General features: G+C 39.7%; 1 protein-coding gene across 3 annotated transcripts in view; it reads right to left on the bottom strand.

The window, feature by feature from the left end:
* fcho2 (FCH and mu domain containing endocytic adaptor 2) overlaps positions 1-24,934 on the bottom strand; it is a 223,789-nt gene that overhangs the window by 21,240 nt on the left and 177,615 nt on the right. For all 3 annotated transcript variants that reach the window (XM_063049223.1, XM_063049225.1, XM_063049224.1), the window contains 3 exons: positions 24,292-24,403; positions 11,620-11,775; positions 8,572-8,704 (listed from right to left, as the gene is read on the bottom strand). In XM_063049223.1, coding sequence (XP_062905293.1) covers positions 8,572-8,704; positions 11,620-11,775; positions 24,292-24,403 — 401 coding nt within the window. The remainder of the gene's footprint in view (positions 1-8,571; positions 8,705-11,619; positions 11,776-24,291; positions 24,404-24,934) is intronic.

The following is a 24,934-nucleotide window of genomic DNA, read 5'->3' as shown; positions in this document are numbered from 1 at the left end:
CTAACTCCTGTCTCGCGGAGGTGTCTATGATATAGAAGAAGTTAAACGACTTGGAGGACAGATCCATGAGAAACAATGTGCGGCTGGTCAACTTACTGACAAGCGCTGAGGGCGACAATCCAAGAGGTTACCTCCAGAAGATGCTGCCTAATTGGATTCCAGCGCTCAAGAATTCCCACAGCACTCCATTGGAGATCGATAGAGCACAAAGGATCTTTTCCAACAACACCTCAAGACCGCGAACCATGATTTTTAAGCTTCTACGGTACACCGACCGGCAGGCTATCCTGGAGGGAGCAAGGAAAACCAAACCTACTCTCCCTGATGGTACCCAGCTGCAGTTCTTCGTCGACTACAGCCCCGGCACGATGCAGGAACGGCAGGGATACAAGGAGATCCGCGCTAAGCTTCGACAAAAGGGGATCGACTTGTTCCTCATATACCCAGCGATTTTGAAAGTGAATATCAAGGGCATGGAGATGTCGTTTAACTTGGCAGAGGAAGTGAAAGAAGCTCTGAAATCATCGGTGCTGAGAGATATGGAGGAAGACCCTGGGCAAAGTCCACATGCCCGTCTGGAGGAGATGGAACGGCATTAAGAGCTCGGACTAGCCTGTATGCGCAATCTAACAGGCACAGACAAGTTAACATTCTAGGTGTGAAGTTTTCTGGTTATTCTTTTATCGGAAAGTCATTCGTTGCACCTTTGTAATTAGTTAATTAAGGGGCCAATTTGTTTCTGACTATTGCAGGTCAGAGTTTTAAGGTAATATTCAATATACCCAAATGTAATACTTAATCAAGAATGAAGCTGAAGAACAGCAGTTTGTTCTGACTAACTTTAGAATGTTATATCTCCAGTAGACTTGTTTACATTTCTGGGCACCAGGTAAGACGTCATTAGCGCCATCGCTAAGTGACGGTCTATTGAAGCGACAGTTTCTTGCAAGATAGCTGTTGGGATCTTGATCATGTGTTATAATATATTTGAGATGGAAACGGTTTGACTTATATAGGTTAACGGGTTTGACCAGGTTTCTTTTTTCTTGTCTCTTTGATATGATTGTCTATGAGAACTGCTTTGCCTTTCTAATTTCTTGGTGCTAGAAGGGGGGGGGGGCGGTTGATGTCAGTGTTCAGTGTCTGACATTGCTAAGTGACACTCACAGATGTTACAAAACAAAGGGTTGAATGGGAGGGGTGATGGGAGGGGGGTGGGAAGGGGGTAACTCAGGGCTCCACCACCAACTTACGACAACAGATCCAGGGAAGATGAGCAACACGGATAAATTAGAAAATCTTACTATTGTATCATTTAATGTTAGAGGATTAAACTCTCCCTACAAGCGTTCAAAGGACTTAGATTTCTTACGCAGAAAGAAAACAGATATTGCGCTGTTACAGGAAACACATCTTAAACCTAATGACATTCCCAGGGTTCAAAACCGTTTTTATAAACCTGTTGTGGCATCAGCTGATGGTACTCGTATGAAAGGAGTTATGATAGTAATGAGACGTAATATTAATGTATCAATTGAAAGGACGGGCGCCGACAATAAAGGACGTCTAGCTTTTTGCTGCACATCCATTCAGGGTAAAAAAGTTGCATTCATTAGCCTATATGCCCCAACTATATTCGAGGTTGAATTTTTTTCCCTCAATTACCTCACAATTACTGAAGTTAAGTGACTACCAACTATATGTTGGTTCGGACATGAATGCTTTTGTAAATAATAACCTCGATAAATCTTCCCCAACTAAATTAAGCTCTGAAGAATCTGCTTCCAAAGCACTTAACCTTTTTCTAACAGATTTAAATTTAACGGATGTGTGGAGGGTGCATAATCCATCTGCTAAAGACTATACCTTCTTCTCCACAAGACATGAAACTTTCTCTCGGATAGATTACATTCCTATATCCTCTGGTCTGCTGCCTTTAGTACACTCAATAGAATTTTTGCCCAGACATCTATCTGATCACAACCCAGTCATATCTACTTTTAATTATGGCAAAATTAAAAATAAGGCTACTAGGTGGAGGTTTAGCTCCACCCTTCTAAAAAATGACGAATTTCTATCACAACTGAGAACAAAACTGACAGAATTTATAAATTTAAATAAAAATAATGTCTCAGACGTAACAGTGATTTGGGCCCCCATCAAGGGTTTCTTAAGAAATAACGCTATATGGTTCAGTTCTCACCTACATAAAAGCCAGCTTCAAAAGATTTCCACCTTAGAAGAAAAATGTAAGGTTTTGGAAAATGATCTCAAAAGGATATACACCATAACAAAAGAAAACAAGCTCAAAACAAAACAAGCAGAATTAAATGATTTATTAAGAAGCAGGGCAGACTATATGATCCATATAACCAAACGTAAGTATTACGCAGAAGGCAGCACACTGAGCCATCTTTTAGCTCTAAAGCTCAAAGAACAGGAAACTAAAAGGTCTATACCAGCGATTAGATGTGCTAAACGTGGAGTAGTATCTTCAACAGAGGAAATAAACGAGACATTCAAGAATTACTTTGAAGAATTGTATACAAGTGGCTCAGTTCCTTCTGAGAATGACTTCACAGATTTTTTTTAGTGGATTAGACCTCCCTATGTTGTCAAAACACCAAAACTCTAGACTCTCCTATTACACTGGAAGAGTTACTCAAAGCAGTTAAAGCTACAAATAAGGGTCGTACGCCAGGCATAGCTGGCATACCTGTGGAACTTTACCTAGCACTTTGGGATATTCTTGGACCAGTATGGTTAGAAACATTAAATTATGCTTTTGGAAATGGTGCTTTCCATAGAGATTTAAACACAGCCCTGATCACAGTCATACCTAAGCCCGGTAAGGACCCCTTGGAGTGTGCCAATTACCATCCAATCTCCTTGATAAATGCCAACCTCAAGATATTTTCCAAAGTCTTAGCCAGTAGACTTGAGACAGTAGTTGGGAAAATAATTAGCCCAGATCAAATGGGCTTTATCAAGGGGCGTCTCGCATCTGATAATATTCGCCGGCTCTTACACGTACTGAGTGCAACACAAAAAATCCCACCTGCCTGTGGCCCGCTATTTTTAGATGCTGAAAAAGCATTCGATTGCCTTGAATGGCCATATCTTTGGAGAGTTCGAAAGAATTTAAGTTCGGCGATAAATTTATTAATATGATTCAAACACCGTATGCTAATCCTTCAGCCTGGGTATGTGTGGGAGGAGGTTTCTCAGAGTTATTTGATATAGGATGGGGGCACACGACAAGGGGTATCCTTTAATTTTTAATATATCTATTGAACCGCTTGCACATTTAATGAGAAACTCTCCTCAGATCTCCCCTATTACAATAGGTACAACATCACATTCAATATCACTTTACGCAGACAACACACTAGTTTATATGGCAAATGTTCAACAAACTCTCCCCTATGTTTTAAAAACACTGGAGCAATTTGGATTTCTTTCAGGATACAAAATTAATTTGTAAAATCAGCACTGATGCTGATTAATACAGATAAAAGTAAGGTGTCTCTTCCTCCCCAGATTAAAGTTACAGATGAAGTCCTCTACTTGGGTATTAAAGTTAATACTTCCCTATCATCTGTGGCTAAAACAAATTACTCTTTAATTCGGAAAAAAAATAGACAAGATATTAATAGATGGAGACACCTGCCAGCATCAGTCCCGGCCCGTATATCAGTCATTAGAATGAACATCTTACCCCGCATTAATTTTATCAGCTCAATGATCCCACTTGCACCTCCAGCAGGATATTGGCAAAAACTGGACTCCTTACTACGATACTATGTTTGGAATGGTAAAAGACCCACTATAAAATGGTCAGCTCTACAATTCAAAAAGTCAAATGGGGGATTGGCATGTCCAAATTTTAAAGTGTATCACTGGGCATTTGTATCAAAAAGTCTTAGCTATTGGATGGAGGAGGATAAAGTTTCGTCCTGGAAAAATATAGAACAAGAGCTAATAGCACCAATAAGGTAGAAGGACTTTCTCCTTATAGGTATGTCTACCAAAAAATGTGATTTATATTATGGTCCATTTTTAACCCATATACTACAAGTGTTTAGTGCAACAGAAAAATTCCTAAAATTTAAAAGCGTATGGTGCAAATCATCTCCATTATGGAACAATAATCATTTTCTATCTCGGGGGAAACCATTCACCAACAGAACTTGGGAGGATAAAGGTACTACTACTCTTCAAGATATTAATGGGGCAAGTACTATCCTTAGCTTTCAAGAACTGATATAGAAACATAGAAACATAGAAAATAGGTGCAGGAGTAGGCCATTCGGCCCTTCGAGCCTGCACCGCCATTTATTATGATCATGGCTGATCATCCAACTCAGAACCCAGCCTTCCCTCCATACCCCCTGACCCCTGTAGCCACAAGGGCCATATCTAACTTCCTTTTAAACATAGCTAATGAACTGGCCTCAACAGTTTGCTGTGGCAGAGAATTCCACAGATTCACCACTCTCACAGATTCACCACTCTCTGTGTGAAGAAGTTTTTCCTAACCTCGGTCCTAAAAGGCTTCCCCTCTATCCTCAAACTGTGACCCCTCGTTCTAGACCTCCCCAACATCGGGAACAATCTTCCCGCATCTAGCCTGTCCAATCCCTTTAGGATCTTATACGTTTCAATCAGATCCCCCCTCAATCTTCTAAATTCCAACGAGTACAAGCCCAGTTCATCCAGTCTTTCTTCATATGAAAGACCTGCCATCCCAGGAATCAATCTGGTGAACCTTCTTTGTACTCCCTCTATGGCAAAGATGTCTTTCCTCAGATTAGGGGACCAAAACTGCACACAATACTCCAGGTGTGGTCTCACCAAGGCCTTGTACAACTGCAGTAGTACCTCCCTGCTCCTGTACTCGAATCCTCTCGCTATAAATGCCAGCATACCGTTCGCCTTTTTCACCGCCTGCTGTACCTGCATGCCCACTTTCAATGACTGGTGTATAATGACACCCAGGTCTCGTTGCACCTCCCCTTTTCCTAATCGGCCACCGTTCAGATAATAATCTGTTTTCCTATTTTTGCCACCAAAGTGGATAACTTCACATTTATCCACATTAAATTGCATCTGCCATGAGTTTGCCCACTCACCCAACCTATCCAAGTCACCCTGCATCCTCTTAGCATCCTCCTCACTGCTAACACTGCCACCCAGCTTTGTGTCATCTGCAAACTTGGAGATGCTGCATTTAATTCCCTCATCCAAGTCATTAATATATATTGTAAACAACTGGGGTCCCAGCACTGAGCCTTGCGGTACCCCACTAGTCACCGCCTGCCATTCTGAAAAGGTCCCGTTTATTCCCACTCTTTGCTTCCTGTCTGCTAACCAATTCTCCACCCACACCAATACCTTACCCCCAATACCGTGTGCTTTAAGTTTGCACACTAATCTCCTGTGTGGGACCTTGTCAAAAGCCTTTTGAAAATCCAAATATACCACATCCACTGGTTCTCCCCTATCCACTCTACTAGTTACATCCTCAAAAAATTCTATGAGATTCGTCAGACATGATTTTCCTTTCACAAATCCATGCTGACTTTGTCCGATCATTTCACCGCTTTCCAAATGTGCTGTTACCGCTTTCCAAATGTGCTGTTATAATATCTCGATATAATATTGATAAACATTCTCTTTCCTTCTATTTTCGAGTAAGATCAGCTTGTAAAGCCTACGGCGTTCCCTGGGGGTCAGATTGAAAGGACCATCCCATTTTAACTTGGATACAGAGTGCTCCAGGACAGATAGTGTCATATACCTATGATAAATTAAACTCCCAGAATTATATGCCCACATCAGGAATGAAAGCTTGGGATAGGGACACATCTGAATTGGGACAAGACTTAGACTGGGATGCAATTTGTGATAATGCTGCTGGTGCTTTGAAAAACCCAAATCGTCGGTATATACACTTGAAATTTTGTCATAGAGCATATTTAACACTGAGAATTAGACATCAAATGGGACTGTTTCCTGACCCTTATTGCTCATTTTGCCCCCATGGAGCCATTGGCTCTTTTATACATGTTGTATGGGAATGTCCAGGGGTTTTTGATTTGTGGGGAAAGGTTATCAGTGCTCTTACAGAACTAACGGGGGTACAATTACCAATGGACCCCACTGTACATCTTCTAAATGATGACTCCCACCTTTCCCTTACGGAAAAAAACACGCAAAATCTGGCTGGCAGGCCTGACTGCAGCTAAGAAGATTGTAGTTCAGCGTTGGAAACCTCCCCATGATATTTCAAATACTCACTGGCTTCGGAGCTTTTTGGACATTTCTTACCTGGAACTTTCATCAGCAGGAGTAAATGATGCATGACCAAATGCAATCTTAATGTGGAAAAATTTGATATCTAACTTAAAAGATCTTTTGTTAAAATAGGAATGCTTTGTCTGTGTATGTACTACTATTCAGTTGATTGGTGAAGGGGAGAGGGATTGGGGGAGAGCGGGGTGGAGGGGGGATGGTGATGAAGGTTGGGGGTGGCTGGGTTAAACAGTCAAAATGTAATTGGCAACTGGTTGTATTGAATGTAATTTGTTGGTGTTGCAATAAAAAAATTAATAATAAAAAAAATTGGCCTTGCCCCAATTTAGAATCTCCACCTGAGGCCCAGTCCTATCCTTTTCCATTATTACCTTGAAACTAATGGCATTATGATCAAAAAATGCGAAGTATTCCCCCTCATAATCTTCTGTCACCTGCCCTGTCTCATTCCCTAATAGGAAATCTCATATTGCATTCTCTCTAGTTGATACTTTTAAGTACTGATTAAGGAACCTTTTCTGAACACATCTGACAAACTCTTTCCTATTCAGCCCCTTTACAATATGGGAATCCCAGACAATATGTGGAAAGTTAGTATCACTTACTATCATATCCATACGTTTCTTGCAACAGTCTGCAATCTCTCCACAAATTTGTTCCTCTAAATCCCATGGACAGCTGGGTAGTCATAGTATAATTCCATTAATGTGGTCCCTATAAAGCCTCACTAGATGAGCTCTCCAGTCTGTCCTGACTGAGCACTGCAGTGAAATTTTCCCTGACTAGTAATGCCACCCCTCCCCCTTTAATCCCTCCAACTGGATGATGTCTAAACAACGTAACTTTAGAACATTGAACTGGTAATCCTGCACCCAAATCTCACTAATGGCCGCAATGTCATTGTAGGAGCCTTTCATCTTTTCTACCTGCATTGTATCCTGTGTGGGTCTCAGCCCGAAACATCGACTGTACCTCTTTCTATAGATGCTGCCTGATCTGCTGTGTTCCACCAGCATTTTGTGTGTGTTGCTTGAATTTCCAGCGTCTGCAAATTTCCTCGTGTTTGTATCCTGTGTTGTTCGTTTATTATAGTAGTTAGTCACATGGGTGGGGTATGGTAGAAGTTAAGAGTTTTAATTACATGCTCATGCTTTTTAAAGTCATTCTGATTAGTTTAGAACTGGGGGCAGGTCGGGGTGATATTTTTTTTGACTTTAATTTCATTTAACTTTTTGCATTTAACTTAGTTTAAGTTCATTAGTTTTATCCTTTCAAGATTGAAGGTTGTTTGTTTTGCTAGTTTCTTAATAAAGGATGAAAACATTTCTTTGACTTTGAATATTATTATTATTATTATTATAGGAGTTTATGAAAGATGCATCAACCAGGATTAACCCCTGCCCCCCAGCCCGCGCCTAGTCACCAGGCAATGTTAGTTTGTTCGAGTAGGTGCTATAGTCATAATTCCACGTGCTGATCCATGCCCTAAACTCAAGCACCTTTCCTACAACACTCCTGCATTGAAATATTCACAGCTCAGAACATTAATCCCACCATGCTTGACCTTTTGATTCCTGACCTTGTTATGTAGCCCTTGCTGGTGTTAGTTGAGTACATTCATCTTTACAGATACTTGTGAGTTAAGTGCAGAACAATTACGTATCTCTTTCCAAAGCATCTTCCAGATATACTGTATGCTATTCACTAGCCTTTACTGCTTTCTTTCAGCCAGCACTATCAACAAGTGTCATTCAATCTCTCCTGTCTGTACCCCAATCTGAAAACTTTTCTTGTGCTCTCTTTTCCCTTGCTTTCTTTGCATCTTGTTTTAACTTTAACTTGTTCAAAGTTTTGTGAAAGTTAACTGATCAGCAGCATTAGCTCTGTCTTTGACTCACAAGATGATGAATATTTATAGAATTATTTTGTCTTTACTTCATAATGTCCCCTGCACCCACCCTTTCTAACCTTCAAATCTTTACTTGGCCAGGTGTCAAACTCACATGGAATATCTTGCAATTTAGCTGTCCAGTTGTGCCAAAAAAGAACACTATGGAGTTGAGTCAATGAATGGCAGTGGGCACCCACCAACACAAAGCTCAGGAAATTCTACCTCTTTGTGGGGAAGCAAGGTACTGACCTTGTTGACAAGGGGGCAGCTGGGAAATGCTGACTCAGTGACCAGCAAGATACTTAAGTGAACTAGACACTTTCCAAATAAAAATGAAATCCCAAGCACATGCAAGTCTATTATACCTGATATTTTAGGATATCCACATTATAGTAGGAAGAAGATGGATTCTGTTCTGCAAGTTTCTTGAGGTAGGCAGTGAGTGATTGCATGTTCATCCAAAAGTCCTTTGTGTTCGAGTCACTCTGTGATGGATCACTGAGAATGGAAAGAAATATATTAAGGCACTTCAAATGAGACTCATTACTACAAGTGATAACATTTAGGTTAAATGAGGTAAACCAAGATGTTGTGGAGGTGAATAAGACAACTAAGGGGAGCCAGAGTGACAGTTTAACATAAAAGGGAATGAAAAACTTCCCCTTAGTTGTCTTTTGTGGATAGTAAGAAGATGGATAGTGCTGATTAAATATCAAAAAGCATTTAGAAAGGCAGAGAGCATAGATACCACAATAAAAAAGCACTTTGCATCAGTCCTTATCAAGGAAGAAATGATTTAAAGGAAATACTGAATAAGATGCAGTAGGAATGAAAACCTGCACTGGAAATACAGAACCAAACAGTAGTGTAACACAATTCCAGAACTATAGAGCAAGACTGTTGTATTATGAGAAACAATAGTACATATAGAGTAACAGTAGGTGACATCTTGTAATTTAAAGCTCAGTTTTAACAAAAGATGGGCAGAAAAACCCTAGTATTGGAGAAGTACAGATTAATAAAGAAAAACAAGGACTGATTTGTTAAAGACAAAGTGTGTTTTGAGATGATGATGATCAGGGGAAGTGAATGTTATCTAAATGGATTTTCTGAAGCCATTTGACCAAGTCCCACATAGCAGCCTATTTAGCAAAAGTGAGGCCCATGGAATGAAGGACCTATATGAGATATTACATTAGAGAGAAAGGATGAAATTACCACAGGAAATACTGAATAAGGTGCAGCAGGAATGAAAACCAAACTGAACTAATGTTTTCTGCCTACAAAATGTCCATATCCTTCCATTTCCTGCACATTCATGCCCCTATCTAAAAGCCTCTTCAATGGGTCTATCATATTTGCCTCCACCATCACACCAGGTAGTGCAGTCTAGGCACCCACCAGTTCTGTATTACAAAATGTTCTGCACTTCTCCTTTGAATGTACCCCCTCTCACCTTAAATAACACGCCCTCTGGCATTAGATATTTCAAACCTGGCAAAAAGATACTGGCAGTTTATTTGTATTTATGCCTCTCATAATTTTATCAACCTCTATCAGATCTCCCCTCAGCCTCTGCTGCTCCAGAGAAAACAACCCAAGTTCATCCAAGCTCTCCTTATAGCACATGCTTTGTAATCAAGGTAGCATCCTGGTAAACACCTCTTGCATCTCCTCTAATGTCCCAGCATCCTTCCTGTAACAGGTGACCAGAACTGTATGCAATACTCCAGATACAGCCTAACTAGCTTTATAAAGCTGCTGCATAACTTCCCAATTCTTGAACTCAGTTCCTCCTCAACTATTGAAAGTATGGCCATATACTTTCCTTAGCATCTATCAGGGAGCTATGGACTTGGACCCAAAGAACTATCTAACTATACATTTTTTATATATATCTCTATCTCGCACAATGAGCAGAAGTCCAAGTACAGATCCCTGTGGAACACCATTAGCGATAGGCCTCTTGCCAGAATAAGTTTCTTTGATCAGTACCTTCTGTTTTTGATGGGCAAAGCCTTATTAAAATCCATGTAGACAACATCCACAGCTCTCATCAATTAGCTTTGTCACCTCCTTGAAAAATGTAATTAAGTTAGTAAGATATGTACTGCCCTGCAAAAAGCAATGCTGACTCTCCTTAATTAGGCCATGGTTTTCTAAATGTTAATAAATCTATCCCCAAGAATCATCTCCTGTAACTATACAACCACTGATGTGACACTCACTGGTCTATAGTTCTAGATTATCCCTATTTCCCTTCTTGAATAATGGAACATTATCTATTCATCAGACCTTTAGGACTTCACCAGTGACATAACATTTTTGTCAAGGCCCTAGCAATCTCTTCTCTTGCCATTCACTATAACCTGCAGTACATTGCATCATGCCCTGGGGACTGATACATTTTGATTATTTTTAAAAGGAACCAACACTATTTCCCTTCTTTATCTCACAATGCCTTAGTAAATTAGCATGCTCCAAACTAATCTCCCTATCCTCCACGACCTTCTCCTTCATAAATACTCCTACAAAATAGTCATTTAGGAATATTCATTTTACACTCTTCTGCATGGTCCATGGAGGATCACGTTAGATTGATCTTGGATTAGTTTAAAAGCTTACCACAATATCATTAACCGAAGGGCCTGTACTGTGCTGTATTGTTCCATGTTCTATGTTATCTTCAAGCTATCTTAAAACTTAAGAAGTTGTGATCTTTGTTCCCTAACTGTTCTCCCACTGAAAGGTCAGTCACCTGGCTAGGCTCATTACACAATCAATAGCAGGTCCCACATGGCTCCTCCACTTTTTGCACAATTTGTTGATTTAAGAAACCCTCTAGGATGCACCTAAAAAATTCTGCCTTGTCTAAACCTCTTGCACCAAGGAGATCCCAGTGTATATTAGGGAAATTGAAACAACCCACTACAACAATACTGTTGTTTTAACATTTTTTTTTAACGCTAATCTGCGTGCACATCTGTTCCCCAATGTCCCAGTGGCTGCAAGCTGCCATTAAGTATAATCCCATTGGAGTGATAGCACTTTCCTATATCTGAGTTCTGCTCATATAGACTCAGTGGATGAGCTCTCCATTATGTCCCCTCTGATTAAAACTGAAACTCTTCCTTTCCTATCTTTTCTAAAACACTGAAATCCTGGAACATGATTTAACATTTTAGTCAAATGGCAATTACTTTCAAACAAAGCACTAATCTCACAATAAAACCCAGAATGTGCATCCAAATTCTGCAGCAGAACTTGAATCTATAATCTTCTAATTCAGGTGAGAGTCTGTCAATTCAGAAAGGCTGACACTAACTGCATGTATTCTTATTTTTATCCGCAGCAAAATACATTTTACCCAATTACTCATCAGTTAATAGATTACACAACAATGAAGAGATTACCTATACACAAGCTGTGTATTTGGAAGGATTTGCTCAAATTTATTGGTGTTCCGTATTCTGAAGCTGAGCACAGCAGGTGATGGATTGCTGGTAAAAACTTTAATTATTCCACTTGGAAAGGACATGGTCATATCACCAGTGATTTTGACTATGCATCTAGAGAAAAAGCACAGAGGTTAACAGCAACAGATTTTACAATTATCAAGGAATATTAAACATGTGAATTATAATAAACAGAAATAAATTATTATTTTTTGTTAATTTAATTTTTGATGATAACCTCACTGGCACAATAAATATTCATTCATACCACACCAAAAGGCAGTTAATTTCAGTTCATATTATCCACGAAGTAAAAATAAATATACTTACACCTCCTTCATATCTCTCATCCAAAATTTTAAAATGGTGCCCCATAACCTAAATCATCCATTACCAGGAATAGTTTCCCTCTATTTAACCAATTTAAATAACTCATGATCTTGTCCACCTCCATCAAACTTCCTCTCAACCTTCTGTCCTCAATGGAAAGTAATTTCAGTTTCTCAATCCAATCTAGAAACTTTTTTCTGCCATTTCTTTGGGACCTTCACCCACTCTCTAAAGTATTGTGACCAGAATTGAATGCAGTATTACAATTGTAACCTAAATAATACTTTACACAAGTTCAACATTACTTCCCTGTTTTTGTACCACAAGTCTTTATTTATAAATCCTTGGATCCCATGTTTTTTAACTGTTCTCTCAACACATGCCATGTATGTTCAGATTCCACCTTTCCTGTACACTCTTTAAAACTGTACCATTTAAGTCTATTTTCGTCTTGCCATACTTTTTCTTCTGAAGAGCAACACTTCATATTTGCAGCCTATTACAATCCTCCTCACTGAAAATTTGCACGTCTTAAAATTTTATATAACCATAGACTGGAAAAATTTACCACACAGGCTCATCTCCAATCATATATCAAATTTTTAAAAAGTGGTAGATGTCTCTGTCTACCTTCCTCCACCGTAAATTAAAAAAGCACTCATGATTTGTTTTCTGCATTTATGTTAATATCCTAGCTTTTACTTCCATGTGTCTCAATTTCCCAACCAGACTTACGAGGAGTGATTGATAAGTTCGTGGCCTAAGGTAGAAGGAGTCAATTTTTAAAAACCTAGCACATTTATTTTTCCTACATTTACACACTTAGTCCAGCGGTCGTGGAGCATATGGACCCCTTCTTTGTAGAAGTCGGCGTCTTGAACCTCCAGAAGTGGTCCACAGCAGGGGTGATTGATAGGTTCATGGCCTAAGGTAGAAGGAAATGAGTTAACTTCAAATTTTCTGCATTTTCACTCAAACAGTTGAACTGCACATGCATGTAACAAGAGCTATATAACTCATCTCCTTCTTCCTTAGACCACAAACTTATCAATCACCCCTGTTGTGGACCACCTGGAGGTCCAAGACGCTCTCGTTATATGCACGTGCAGTTCAACTCTTTGAGTGATAATGCAGACAGGTTGAAGTTAATAACTCATCTTCTTCTACCTTAGGCCACGAATTTATCAATCACCCCTGCTGTGGACTACTTCTACAAAGAGGGGATCTGTATGATCCACGACTGCTGGACTAAGTGTGTACATGTAGGAGGGGGCTATGTTGAAAAATAAATGCGCTAGGTTTTCTAAAACTGACTCCTTCTACCTTAGGCCACAAACTTATCAATCACCCCTCGTATGTAGAACTTTTCAGAAAATATACACTGATAGCATCGATTACATTTTATTTTAATAAGCTTCCTGCTACCCCATCAAAAAAAATCATACAGATTAGTAAAACACAATTCATATTTAGCAAGTCCCTGCTGGTTCTCCCAATTCAAATCAAACCAAAGTAACTTGTAATATTTTTAATGCTTCTCTAACTGACTGCCCTGCAGCTTGCTGGTATCTCTTACAAACCTTTTTTTGAACAAGAGTGCTCAATTTGTTAATTTCCAACCCTTTGGAACTTCCACTCAATCTACAGATGATTAAAAAGTTTCGCAAGCCCTAGGTTTGTGTTTGCCAACACTCTAAAGTGAGTGTAGCCTCAGAACCATCCTATTCAGATTTGGTGACTTGATGCAAGGATAGGAGATCTTTATTATACCTCTCTTGGTCAAATTTCACCTCATCTAGTATCCTTACTACCACCTCTTCTACTGATATTCTGGCAGCATCCTCTTCCCTAAACAAATTGTTAACTTAGTACTCTATCAAAATCTTCTGCATCTATGCAGAGATCACCAATTTTATCCTGAATTTGTTGTCACCCTACCCTTCACTATCTATACGTGTTTATATTCACGTATACAAACAAAGATTTTATTAAGATGAGGAGTGACAAAATAGTGGCAGGTTAAATCAAATACAATCCAAAAATAAGAACATAAAGAACAGGAGGATATTTAAAGATAAGAACAATAGGATCCGAAAGGGAAACCAAGGTGGAGGATTTGAATATTTGTGTTTATGAAAGAGAGAAGCAATGCAAATGTTGTTGTTAAGGAGGAAGTGCATGTAATATGGGATAAACATAGTCAGAGGTGGAACTAAGCTATTTAGTGCCCACAAAAAAACATCCCAGGCTATTAAAAGTGAAAAGAAAATTTGTTTAGCTCTGATCATCATTTTACAAGCATCCTTGGTGGGGTAAGGAGGACTGGTGGATTGCTAATGTTATTATGTTGTTTAAAACAGAAGAGAAACCTAGGTTATTTACAAACCCCATTTCCAGAAAAGTTGGGATATTTTCCAAAATGCAATAAAAACAAAAATCTGTGATACATTAATTCACGTGAACCTTTATTTAACTGACAAAAGTACAAAGAAAAGATTTTCAATAGTTTTACTGACCAACTTAATTGTATTTTGTAAATATACACAAATTTAGAATTTCATGGCTGCAACACACTCAACAAAAGTTGGGACAGAGTTAAAATAAGATTGAAAAGTGCACAGAATATTCAAGTAACACCAGTTTGGAAGACTCCACATTAAGCAGGCTAATTGGTAGCAGGTGAGGTATCATGACTGGGTATAAAAGTAGCGTCCATCAAAGGCTCAGACTTTGCAAGCAAGGATGGGTCGTGGCTCACACCTTTGTGCCAAAATCGTGAGAGAATTGTTAGTCAGTTCAAAAGGAACATTTCTCAACACAAGATTGCAGAGAATTTAGGTCTTTCAACATCTACAGTACATAATATTGTGAAAAGATTCAGAGAATTCAGAGACATCTCAGTGCGTAAAGGGCAAGGTCGGGAACCACTGTTGAATGCGTGTGATCTTCGAGCCCTCAGGCGGCACTGCCTAAGAAACTGTCATGCTACTGTGACAATTATAGCCACCTGGGCTCGGGAGTACTTCGGAAAACCATTGTCACTCAAAACAGTCCATCGCTGCAGCCAGAAATGCAACTTGAAACTGTATTACGCAAGGAGGAAGCCATACATCAACTCTATGCAGAAATGCCGGCGAGTTCTCTGGGCCCGAGCTCATCTCAGATGGACTGAAAGACTGTGGAACCATGTGCTGTGGTCAGATGAGTCCACATTTCAGCTAGTTTTCGGAAAAAACTGGAGTCGAGTTCTCCGTGCCAAAGATGAAAACAACCATCCAGATTGTTATCAGCGAAAGGTGCAAAAGCCAGCATCTGTGATGGTATGGGGGTGCATCAGTGCCCACGGCATGGGTGAGTTGCATGTATGTGAAGGTACCATTGACTCTGAGGCGTATATTAGGATCTTAGAGAGACACATGTTGCCATTAAGGTGACATCTCTTCCCAGGACGTCCATGCTTATTTCAGCAGGACAATGCCAGACCTCATTCTGTATGGGCTACAACAGCATGGCTTTGTAGACACAGAGTGCATGTGCTTGACTGGCCTGCTGCCAGTCCAGATCTATCTTCTATTGAAAATGTTTGGTGCATCATGAAGAGGATAATCAGACGACGGAGACCACGGACTGTTGAGCAGCTGAAGTCTTATATCAAGCAAGAATGGACAAAATTTCCAATTGCAAATCTACTACAAGTAGTATCCTCAGTTCCAAAACGATTAAAAGTGTTATTAAAAGGAAAGGTGATGTAACACAATGGTAAACATGCCTTTGTCCCAACTTTTGTTGAGTATGTTGAAGACATCAAATTCTAAATTTGTGTATGTTTACAAAATACAATTAAGTTGGTCAGTAAAACTATTGAAAATCTTTTCTTTGTACTTTTGTCAGTTAAATAAAGGTTCACGTAAATTAACATATCACAGATTTTTGTTTTTATTGCATTTTGGAAAATATCCCAACTTTTCTGGAAATGGGGTTTATACCTTCAGTGGCAGACAAAATGTAGGAATCAATTCTGAAAGACAGTGTAAATGGTCCAATTACAAAGGCATAGATTATCCAGGGAAAGTCAAGAGAATTTGTTAAGCAAAATTCTTATCTGCCTAATCCTGACAGAATTTTTCTTGAGTTAAGCAGACGAGGACAGTGCATATGTAGTCTACAGAGTTTTAGCAAGGATTTTGACAATAGAGTATCTCGCAGCCCCAAACTGGGGTTTTCTGCTGTTGAGAAGAAATACAGCATTGTATTGAGAGTCATATGCCAGATGTTTATATGGAAGCTGTTCAATTAATAAAGATGCATACAATCAAAGGAAGAGTAGGAAACTGGATCCAAAATTTCCTCAGTGGCGAAAGAAGAGGATAACAATTGGCTATCTTCTGTGGCTGTTAATATTAGATTCTACAGAACTTAGTACTTGATCCCATTTTTGTTATATATATTAATAATATGGAGTTCAGTGTGGGAGGGATAAGAAAGAAGTTTGCTGGTATAGGGGAGTAGTTAATTTACAGAAGACAGTCAGGATAAATGGGACATTTTCAGATTAGTAATCAGTAACTAGTTAGTGCCCAAGAGATCACTGCTACAGCTTCAACTATTTATAATCAATGTTGGTGACTTGATAGGACTGAGTCTACTGGAGCTTATTGACTACACTGTAACTTTGTTATGATTCTGTAAGAAGCCTTTCAGTACCATTCACGTGTAAAAAATACACTGTTGTATAGCTACACACAACAGAAAACAGCAGCAGAGCCTAATCCACACATGCAATATTAGATGACTAGATGGTGTTCTGGGGTAAAAAAAAATCCAGTAAATCTTTGGCCTCCTTAGCCCATGAGTGTTTAAACTAAACATTATTAGCAATTGATAGCTAATCTCAAAGCACTCAAAAAAAGGATGGCCTTAGGTCTGTTAAGAATTAATGTAATGAATAATCCAGGTTGTGCAATAAAAAGCATATTACAATTTTATGTGTGCATTATATAGTGCTAAACAGTAGGGATTTGCAGACATTTAAAGTCTGATGAAACAGTAGAGTGATTGTAACTACCTTGAGTAAGTTATAAGGACATCAAAGTAGAAACATTTTTTAAAATTGCTTTATTGATTTAATCCAACAAGGATTGCTGCATTGCTTGATTTTGGTTCTTGAAAGTTATATGGGTAAGTAAATTTATTTGCAAGAACGAGAACTGTTTAAGAACAGTAGTCACAAAATAATTGCATTCAGTGTAAGAATGGAAAAGAACAAAGAGAAAAAGATAAGAGTGCAGGAATGGCACGAAACAAAGGTCAGAAAGATAGCAAAGGATTTAAACAAAACTAACTGTGCAGGCAAGTTAGCCAATAGATAAACAGATGAACGATGTGATACAGAGCAAATCATACGGCTATACAGTACAGAATTAGGACCAACAATCCAGCTGGCCCATGCTGACAAAGATACCCCCATCTGAGCTAGTCGCATTTGTCAGTGTTTGGCCCATAAACTTTTAAAACTTTCCAATACAAATGTACCTGTCCAACTGCGTTTTAAAAGTTTTTACTGTATCTACTTTAACCAGTTCCCCTGGCAGCAGATTTCATATGCATACCACCCATTGTGGAGAAAAAGAAGGTTGCCACTCGAGTTCCTCTTAATCTTTTCCCTCTCCTATGTCCTCTAGTTCTTGATACCCCAACTTATCAAAAAAGATTGAATGCATTCCCCCTATCTAAACATCCCATGATTTTATACAACCCTTTAAGATCACTTGTATCTAAGGAATCCTATGTTCTAAGGAATGAAGTCCTAGTCCGTCCATCCTCTCCCTATAGCTCAGTTCCTTGGTCCCTTCTGGCAGTATTCTTGTAAATATTTGCTGAACTCCTTCCAGTTTAATAACACTTGTCATAAAGAAGTATCATGTACAACTGCACCATGACCTCCCACCTTTAATACTCAATGACCTGTCTTAATAAGGCTTTCATGCCAAAAGCCTTCTTTACCATCCTGCTCATCTATGACTCCACTTTCAGTGAACCATGTACTTGTACTCCAGGTCTTTCTGTTCTAAGGCACTCCCTAAGATCTTTGCCATTCACTATCAAAGTCTTACCTGTTTTTGACTTTCTAAGTGCAACACCTTGCACTTAATCTGAATGGAATTCCATTGCCATACTTAGGTCCACTTACTCAGCTGGTTAAGATCTCCCTGTAAGTTTTGATAACCTTCTTGATTGTCATGTGTAAAATTCCTAACCATATCTTCTACATTCTTATCCAAATTGTTGATGTAAATTTCAAACAACAGTGAGCCTAATACTGATCACGGGCCTCTAGTCCGAGAAACAACCTACTACTATCCTTCTCTGTTTTCTATCATCAATAGACAATAGATGCAGGAGTAGGTCATTTGGCCCTTCGAGCCAGCACCACCATTCACTGTGATCATGGCTGATCATCCACAATCAGTATCCAGTTCCTGCCTTATCCCCATAACCTTTGATTCTGCTACCTCTAAGAGCTCTATTCATCTCTTTCTTGAAAGCATCCAGAGACTTGGCCTCCACAGCCTTCCGAGGCAGAGCATTCCATACATCCACCACTCTAATCAAGCTCATTGTGATTTGAACAATACTGAATCTTATCAAAAGTTTTACTTAAGTCCATATAAACCACATCTACCACCTTGTGTTCAACAATTTTCTTAGTCACACCATCAAGCACGCAACCAAGTTTGCAAGGCACAATCTCCCATGCATAAAGCCACGCTCATTATCCCTAATCAAAGCATCTTTCCAGGTGCATGCATATCTTATTTCTCAGACTCCTCTTCAATAACATACCAACCACAGAAGTTAGACCAACTGGTCTGTATTTCCCAGGTATTCCTTGCTGCCCTTCCTAAATAAGGGCACAGCATTTGCTCTACTGGCACTTCACCGACAGCTAATGATTATGCAAGTATCTCTGCCAGGGTTCCTGCAATTTCTTCTCAAAACCCCCACAGTTCATTGATATTAGTTGCTGTAGTTAAGTGCACGTAGCATTCGGAACAAGGTGGACGAACTGAAAGAAGGTCATAGTTGGGAGTTTAACATCAAAGGATATACTTTGTATCAAAAGGTCAAGCAGAAAGGCATAGGCAGTGGTGTGGTTCTATTGGTAAGAGGTGGAATTAAATCTTTAGAAAGAGGTGACATTGGGTCAGAGAATGTCGAATCTTTGTGGGTGGAGTTAAGAAACTGCAATGGTGAAAAAACCATTATGGGAATAATATATAGGCTTCCAAATAGTAGCCAAGATGTGGGGTTGAGATTGCAAAGGGAGCTGGGGAGGGCGAGTAATAAGGGTAATGTCACAATTGTAAAGGGGACTTCAATATGCAAGGGGATTGGGAAATCAGGTTGGTGTCAGATCTCAAGAGAGGGAATTTGTTGAATGCCCACGAGATAGCTTTTCAGAACAGCTTGTGCTCGAGCCTACTAGGGGAAAGGCTGTAATAGATTGGGTGTTATGTAATAACCCAGATTACATTAGTCAGCTTAATGTAAAGGAAACCTTAGAAGCAGCAATCATAGTATGATTGAATTCATACCTCAATTTGAGAGGAAGCATACAGTATCGCAATGGAATAAAAGGAATTACAGAGGTACGTGACAGGAGCTGCCCAGGTGAATTGGAAGGGGATACTGGCAGGGATGATGGCAGAACAGAGGTGGCTGAAGTTTCATGGAATAGTTCACAAGGCACAGGATAGATATGTCTCACAGAAGAAGTTGTTCTCAAATGGCAGGGCTAGGCAACCGTGGCTGACAAGGGAAGTTAAGGTTTGCATAAAAGCCAAGGAAAGGGCATATAAGGGAGCAAAGATGAGTGAAAAGTTGGATGATTGGGAAGCTTTTAAATCCAACAAAAGGTAACTAAGAAAGCTATAAGAAGGGAAAAGATGCAATATTAGGGCAAATTAGCCAATAATATAAAGTAGGATACCAAAAGCTTTTTCAGTTATATAATGAATAAAAGGAAGGTGAGAGTTGGTATTGGACCACTGGAAAATGATGCTGGTGAGGTAGAAATGGAGGACAAAGAAATGGCAGATGAACTTAATAAGTACATTGCTTCAGTTTTTACTGTGGAAGACACCAGCTGTATGCCAAAGGCCCGTGAGTATCAGGGAGCAGTAGTATGTGCCATTGCTATTACAAAGGAAAAGGGCGAGGCAAACTGAAAGGTCTTAAAGTGGATAAGTCACCTGAACCAAATGGACTACATCCCAGAGTTCTGAAAGAGGTTGCTGAAAAGTTAATGGATGCATTGGTCATGATCTTTCAAGAATTACTTGATTCTGGCATGGTCCCAGAGGACTGGAAAATTGCAAATGTCACTCCACTCTTTAAGAAGAGAGGGAGACTAAAGACAGGAAATTATAGGCCAGTTAGCTTGCTGGAAAACAAACCTTCTCCCAAGTCAATATTCAATAGATAGATTTAATGTCAGAAAAGTGTATACAATATAGATCCTGAAATTCTTTTTCTTTGCAAAGCCCCCAACCAACACATATTCCACTCTCCTCTCCTACCCCTCCTGACAGTCCCCCACCTTGCTCTCATGACTATACCCCTCCCCCACATGAAACCACCAGGGTGGGTTTCACGGCTGAACAGGTGAGAAAACAGCTGAAACGTCTCAACCCAAGCAAGGCTGCAGGACCGCATGGTGTCAGTACCAGGGTGCTCAAAGCCTGTGCCCCTCAGCTATGTGGAGTACTTCGCCATGTATTCAACCTAAGCCTGAGGGTCCGGAGGGTTCCTGTATTGTGGAAGACGTCCTGCCTCGTCCGTGTGCCGAAGACGCCGCGCCCCAGCGGCTTCAATGCCTACAGACCGGTGGCATTGACCTCCCACATCATGAAGACCCTGGAGAGACTTGTTCTGGAGTTGCTCCGGCCTATGGTCAGGCCACACTTAGATCCCCTCCAGTTCACCTACCAGCCCCAACTAGGAGTTGAGGATGCCATCGTCTCCCTGCTGAACCGTGTCTACGCCCACCTGGACAAACCAGCGAGCACTGTGAGGGTCATGTTTTTTGACTTCTCCAGTGCATTCAACATCATCCGCCCTGCTCTGCTGGGGGAGAAGCTGACAGCGATGCAGGTGGATGCTTCCCCGGTATCATGGATTCTGACTGGCAGACCACAGTACATGTGCTTGCAACACTGTGTGTCTGACAGAGTGATCAGCAGCACTGGGGCTCCACAGGGGACTGACTTGTCTCCCTTTCTCTTCACTATTTACACCTCGGACTTCAAGTACTACACAGAGTCTTGTCATCTTCAGAAGTTTTTGGATGACTCTGCCATAGTTGGATGCATCAGCAAGGGAGATGAGGTTGAGTACAGGGCTACGGTAGGAAACTTTGTCACATGGTGTGAGCAGAATTATCTGCAGCTTAATGTGAAAAAGACTAAGGAGCTGGTGGTAGACCTGAGGGGAGCTAAGGTACCGGTGACCCCTGTTTCCATGCAGGGGGTCAGTGTGGACATGGTGGAGGATTACAAATACCTGGGGATACGAATTGACAATAAACTTGACTGGTCAAAGAACACTGAGGCTGTCTACAAGAAGGGTCAGAGCCGTCTCTATTTCCTGAGGAGTCTGAGGTCCTTTAACATCTGCCGGATGATGCTAAGGATGTTCTACGAGTCTGTGGTGGCCAGTGCTATCATGTTTGCTGTTGTGTGCTGGGGCAGCAGGCTGAGGGTAGCAGACACCAACAGAATCAACAAACTCATTCGTAAGGCCAGTGATGTTGTGGGGATGGAACTGGACTCTCTCACGGTGGTGTCTGAAAAGAGGATGCTGTCTAAGTTGCATGCCATCTTGGTCAATGTCTCCCATCCACTACATAATGTACTGGGTGGGCACAGGAGTACATTCAGCCAGAGACTCATTCCTCCGAGATGCAGCACAGAGCGTCATAGGAAGTCATTCCTGCCTGTGGCCATCAAACTTTACAACTCCCCTCTTGGAGGGTCAGACACCCTGAGCCGATAGGCTGGTCCTGGACTTATTTCAAAATTTACTGGCATAATTTACATATTATTATTTAACTATTTATGGTTCTATTACTATTTATTACTTATGGTGCAACTGTAACGAAAACCAATTTCCCCCAGGATCAATAAAATATGACTATGACTATGACAAACATCAACGAAAACGTAGTTCTCTTGCAGAATGTATCAGGTTTTCCTCCAGGACTTGCCTGCATTTTGCTGCATTCATTCTACCCTCTACCTTCACAAGTCTCCCAGGGCCCAGTGCAGTGAAGCATCCCCACAGCATGATGCAGACACTGCCATGCTTCACGGTGGGGATGGTGTGCTTTTAATGAAGTGTAGTGTTTGGCTTACACCAAACATAGCGTTTAGCCTGATGGCCAAAAAGCTCAATTTTGGTTTCATCAGACTATAAAACCTTCTTCCAGTTGCCTTCAGAGTCTCCCATATGTCTTCTGGCAAAGTGCAGCCGAGATTTCATGTGTTTTTTTTTCCCCAACAGTGGCTCTGTCTTGGCCACTCTCCCAATGAGGTGCGTCTAGTTAAGTAGCCAGGCAACAGTTCTTATATGCGCAACCTCTCCCATCTCAGCCACTGAAGCTTGTAACTCCTCCAGAGTTGTCATAGGTCTCTTGGTGGCCTCCCTCGTTAGTCTCCTTCTTGCAAATCACTCAGTATTTGAGGACAGCCTGCTCTATGCAGATTTACAGCTATGCCATATTCTTTCCATTTCCTGATGATTGACTTAACTGTACTTGGAAATTTTCTTGTATCCATCTCCTGACTTGTGCTTTTCAATAACCTTTTCGCAGAGTTGCTTGGAGTGTTCTTTTGTCTTCATTTAACTAATTATGTGACTTTTAAAATCAGTTGGCTGCAACAATGATTTGGTGTGTTATATTAAAAGGGGTGAATACTTATACAATCATTTTTTTGCGTTTTATACCTGTAATTAATTTAGATCACTTTGTAGAGATTTGTTTTCACTTTGACATGAAAGTCTTTTTCTGTTCATCAGTGTCAAAATAGCCAAATTAAATCCACTGTGATTCGATGTTGTAAAACAATAAAACATGAAAACTTCCAAGGTGGGGTGAATATCATTTATAGACACTGTATGTCCACTCATCTTTAAAGGTAAAAGGACAGTCAATAAGGTAGTTATTAATGTATACAGAATGCTTTCATTTATTGGCTGAGGCATAGAATATCACATCAGGCAGCATATTCTACAGCTGTATACAAAGTTGTTTGATCACTTGTTGGGTACTGCATGAAGTTCTGGTTACCAAATTGCAGGAGAGAAGTAATTATAATGGGAAAGGGTGCAAAATAAATTACTATGAATTTGCCAAACTGGAAATTGCAGCTATAAGGTTGCATAGGTTAGAATTGATTGTGACTGAAGAGAATGACAGGAGATTTGTATTTCATATTTCCAGCAACAGTTGATTTCCTGATGTTTAACTGTTCATTTTCACTTTGTACAAAGAATTTTGTCCCCTTTCCTTCTGACAATGCTGACTCTAGCTACCTATCACAATCAAGCCAAATTTAAATTTATACAGGTGTTCTTTACATACTTGTTGGTATTACAACAGAGTCCACTTAGAAACCAGATGACTGAAATCAGCTGCAGGGAGTTTATCCTTTTACTTCCTTAACATCAAACAAACTATATTTCCAATACTGTCCAAATAAGGCCAGACAATTCAACAGTAAGCAATGAATTATCGACCGAGCACATGTGCACTATGAAATGTTTCTTTACTTATTAGTAATGGGAGAATAAATATTTAACACTGTCTACTAATTTCATCGAAAAACTCTTTAACAGAAAACTGTGCAACACACATACAAGTTGCTGCGTTCACCAGCAACTTGTATGCGTGTTGCTTGAATTTCCAGCATCTGCAGAATTCCTGTTGTTAACAGAAAACTGTAACTGTTTGGGTTTCAATATGCTATATATGGTGAATGATACAGATATTACTAACACTAATTCTTAAATTCAATAATAATTACAGTAATAAGGTTTTTAATAATGTACAACACAACATTTTTAGTTCAATATTGTATAATTTTTGGTGGCCTGAGGTGGAACTCATTTTCAATATAATTTGTACTTCTTCAAAAAGTAAAGACTTAACAGTTAATTATTTGTTTTTATTTAACTATTGAAGTTTCCATAGATGTATGGCTAACTAAATGATTCTTGGTACTGTAAATAAGTTGCACATACTTTGATGGGTCTGCTCCCTTGAAATAAGCATTAACTGACTCAGTAAATGCTGTTGCAACTGGTAAGGAATCCTGTGTCCCAAGGCTTATCGGACTGGGTCCACGAGACGTACCTAGTAGTTCAACAAAGAAAAATAAACTATGCAATCACTTAATTTAATTATTATTATGTTCTTAGCTATTTTATTTAAATCCATAATTTTTAACAATATTTTAAAAATCAGATGGAAAAAATGTTACTTTAAAATATCCACACATCCAATTTTGATTATCCAAAAAATAATCTGAAAATTAAGCTGAGTCTGCAAGGTCTGCTGAGTTAAATGCAAAGTGCTTTTCATTTTTAAAAAGGAAACTGTTGCAGTTAAACACACATTTAGGACACATAACTGCAATCATAATGAAATCAAACAATCCTTGTACAGTAAATTACTTGTAAAATTGTTGTATCAAATTCATCTGCAGGTGCATGAGCTGTCTGAAATTGTAACGATGTAATATATTTCAAAATTCCCCTCCATGCTGCCTAACCTGCTGAGTACCTGCAGCATTTTGTGTGTGCTGCTAAAATTAAAAAAAATTAATAAACCTTCTGCCATAGTTTGCAACTGATTACATGATAGCTGTTCAAAAGAAATTAAAAA

The sequence above is a fragment of the Mobula hypostoma genome, chromosome 5 (assembly GCF_963921235.1).
Source record: "Mobula hypostoma chromosome 5, sMobHyp1.1, whole genome shotgun sequence".
NCBI classification, from domain to species: domain Eukaryota; kingdom Metazoa; phylum Chordata; class Chondrichthyes; order Myliobatiformes; family Myliobatidae; genus Mobula; species Mobula hypostoma.
Note: the sequence above shows the minus strand (reverse complement) of the source record. Positions and strands in the feature narration are given on the sequence as shown.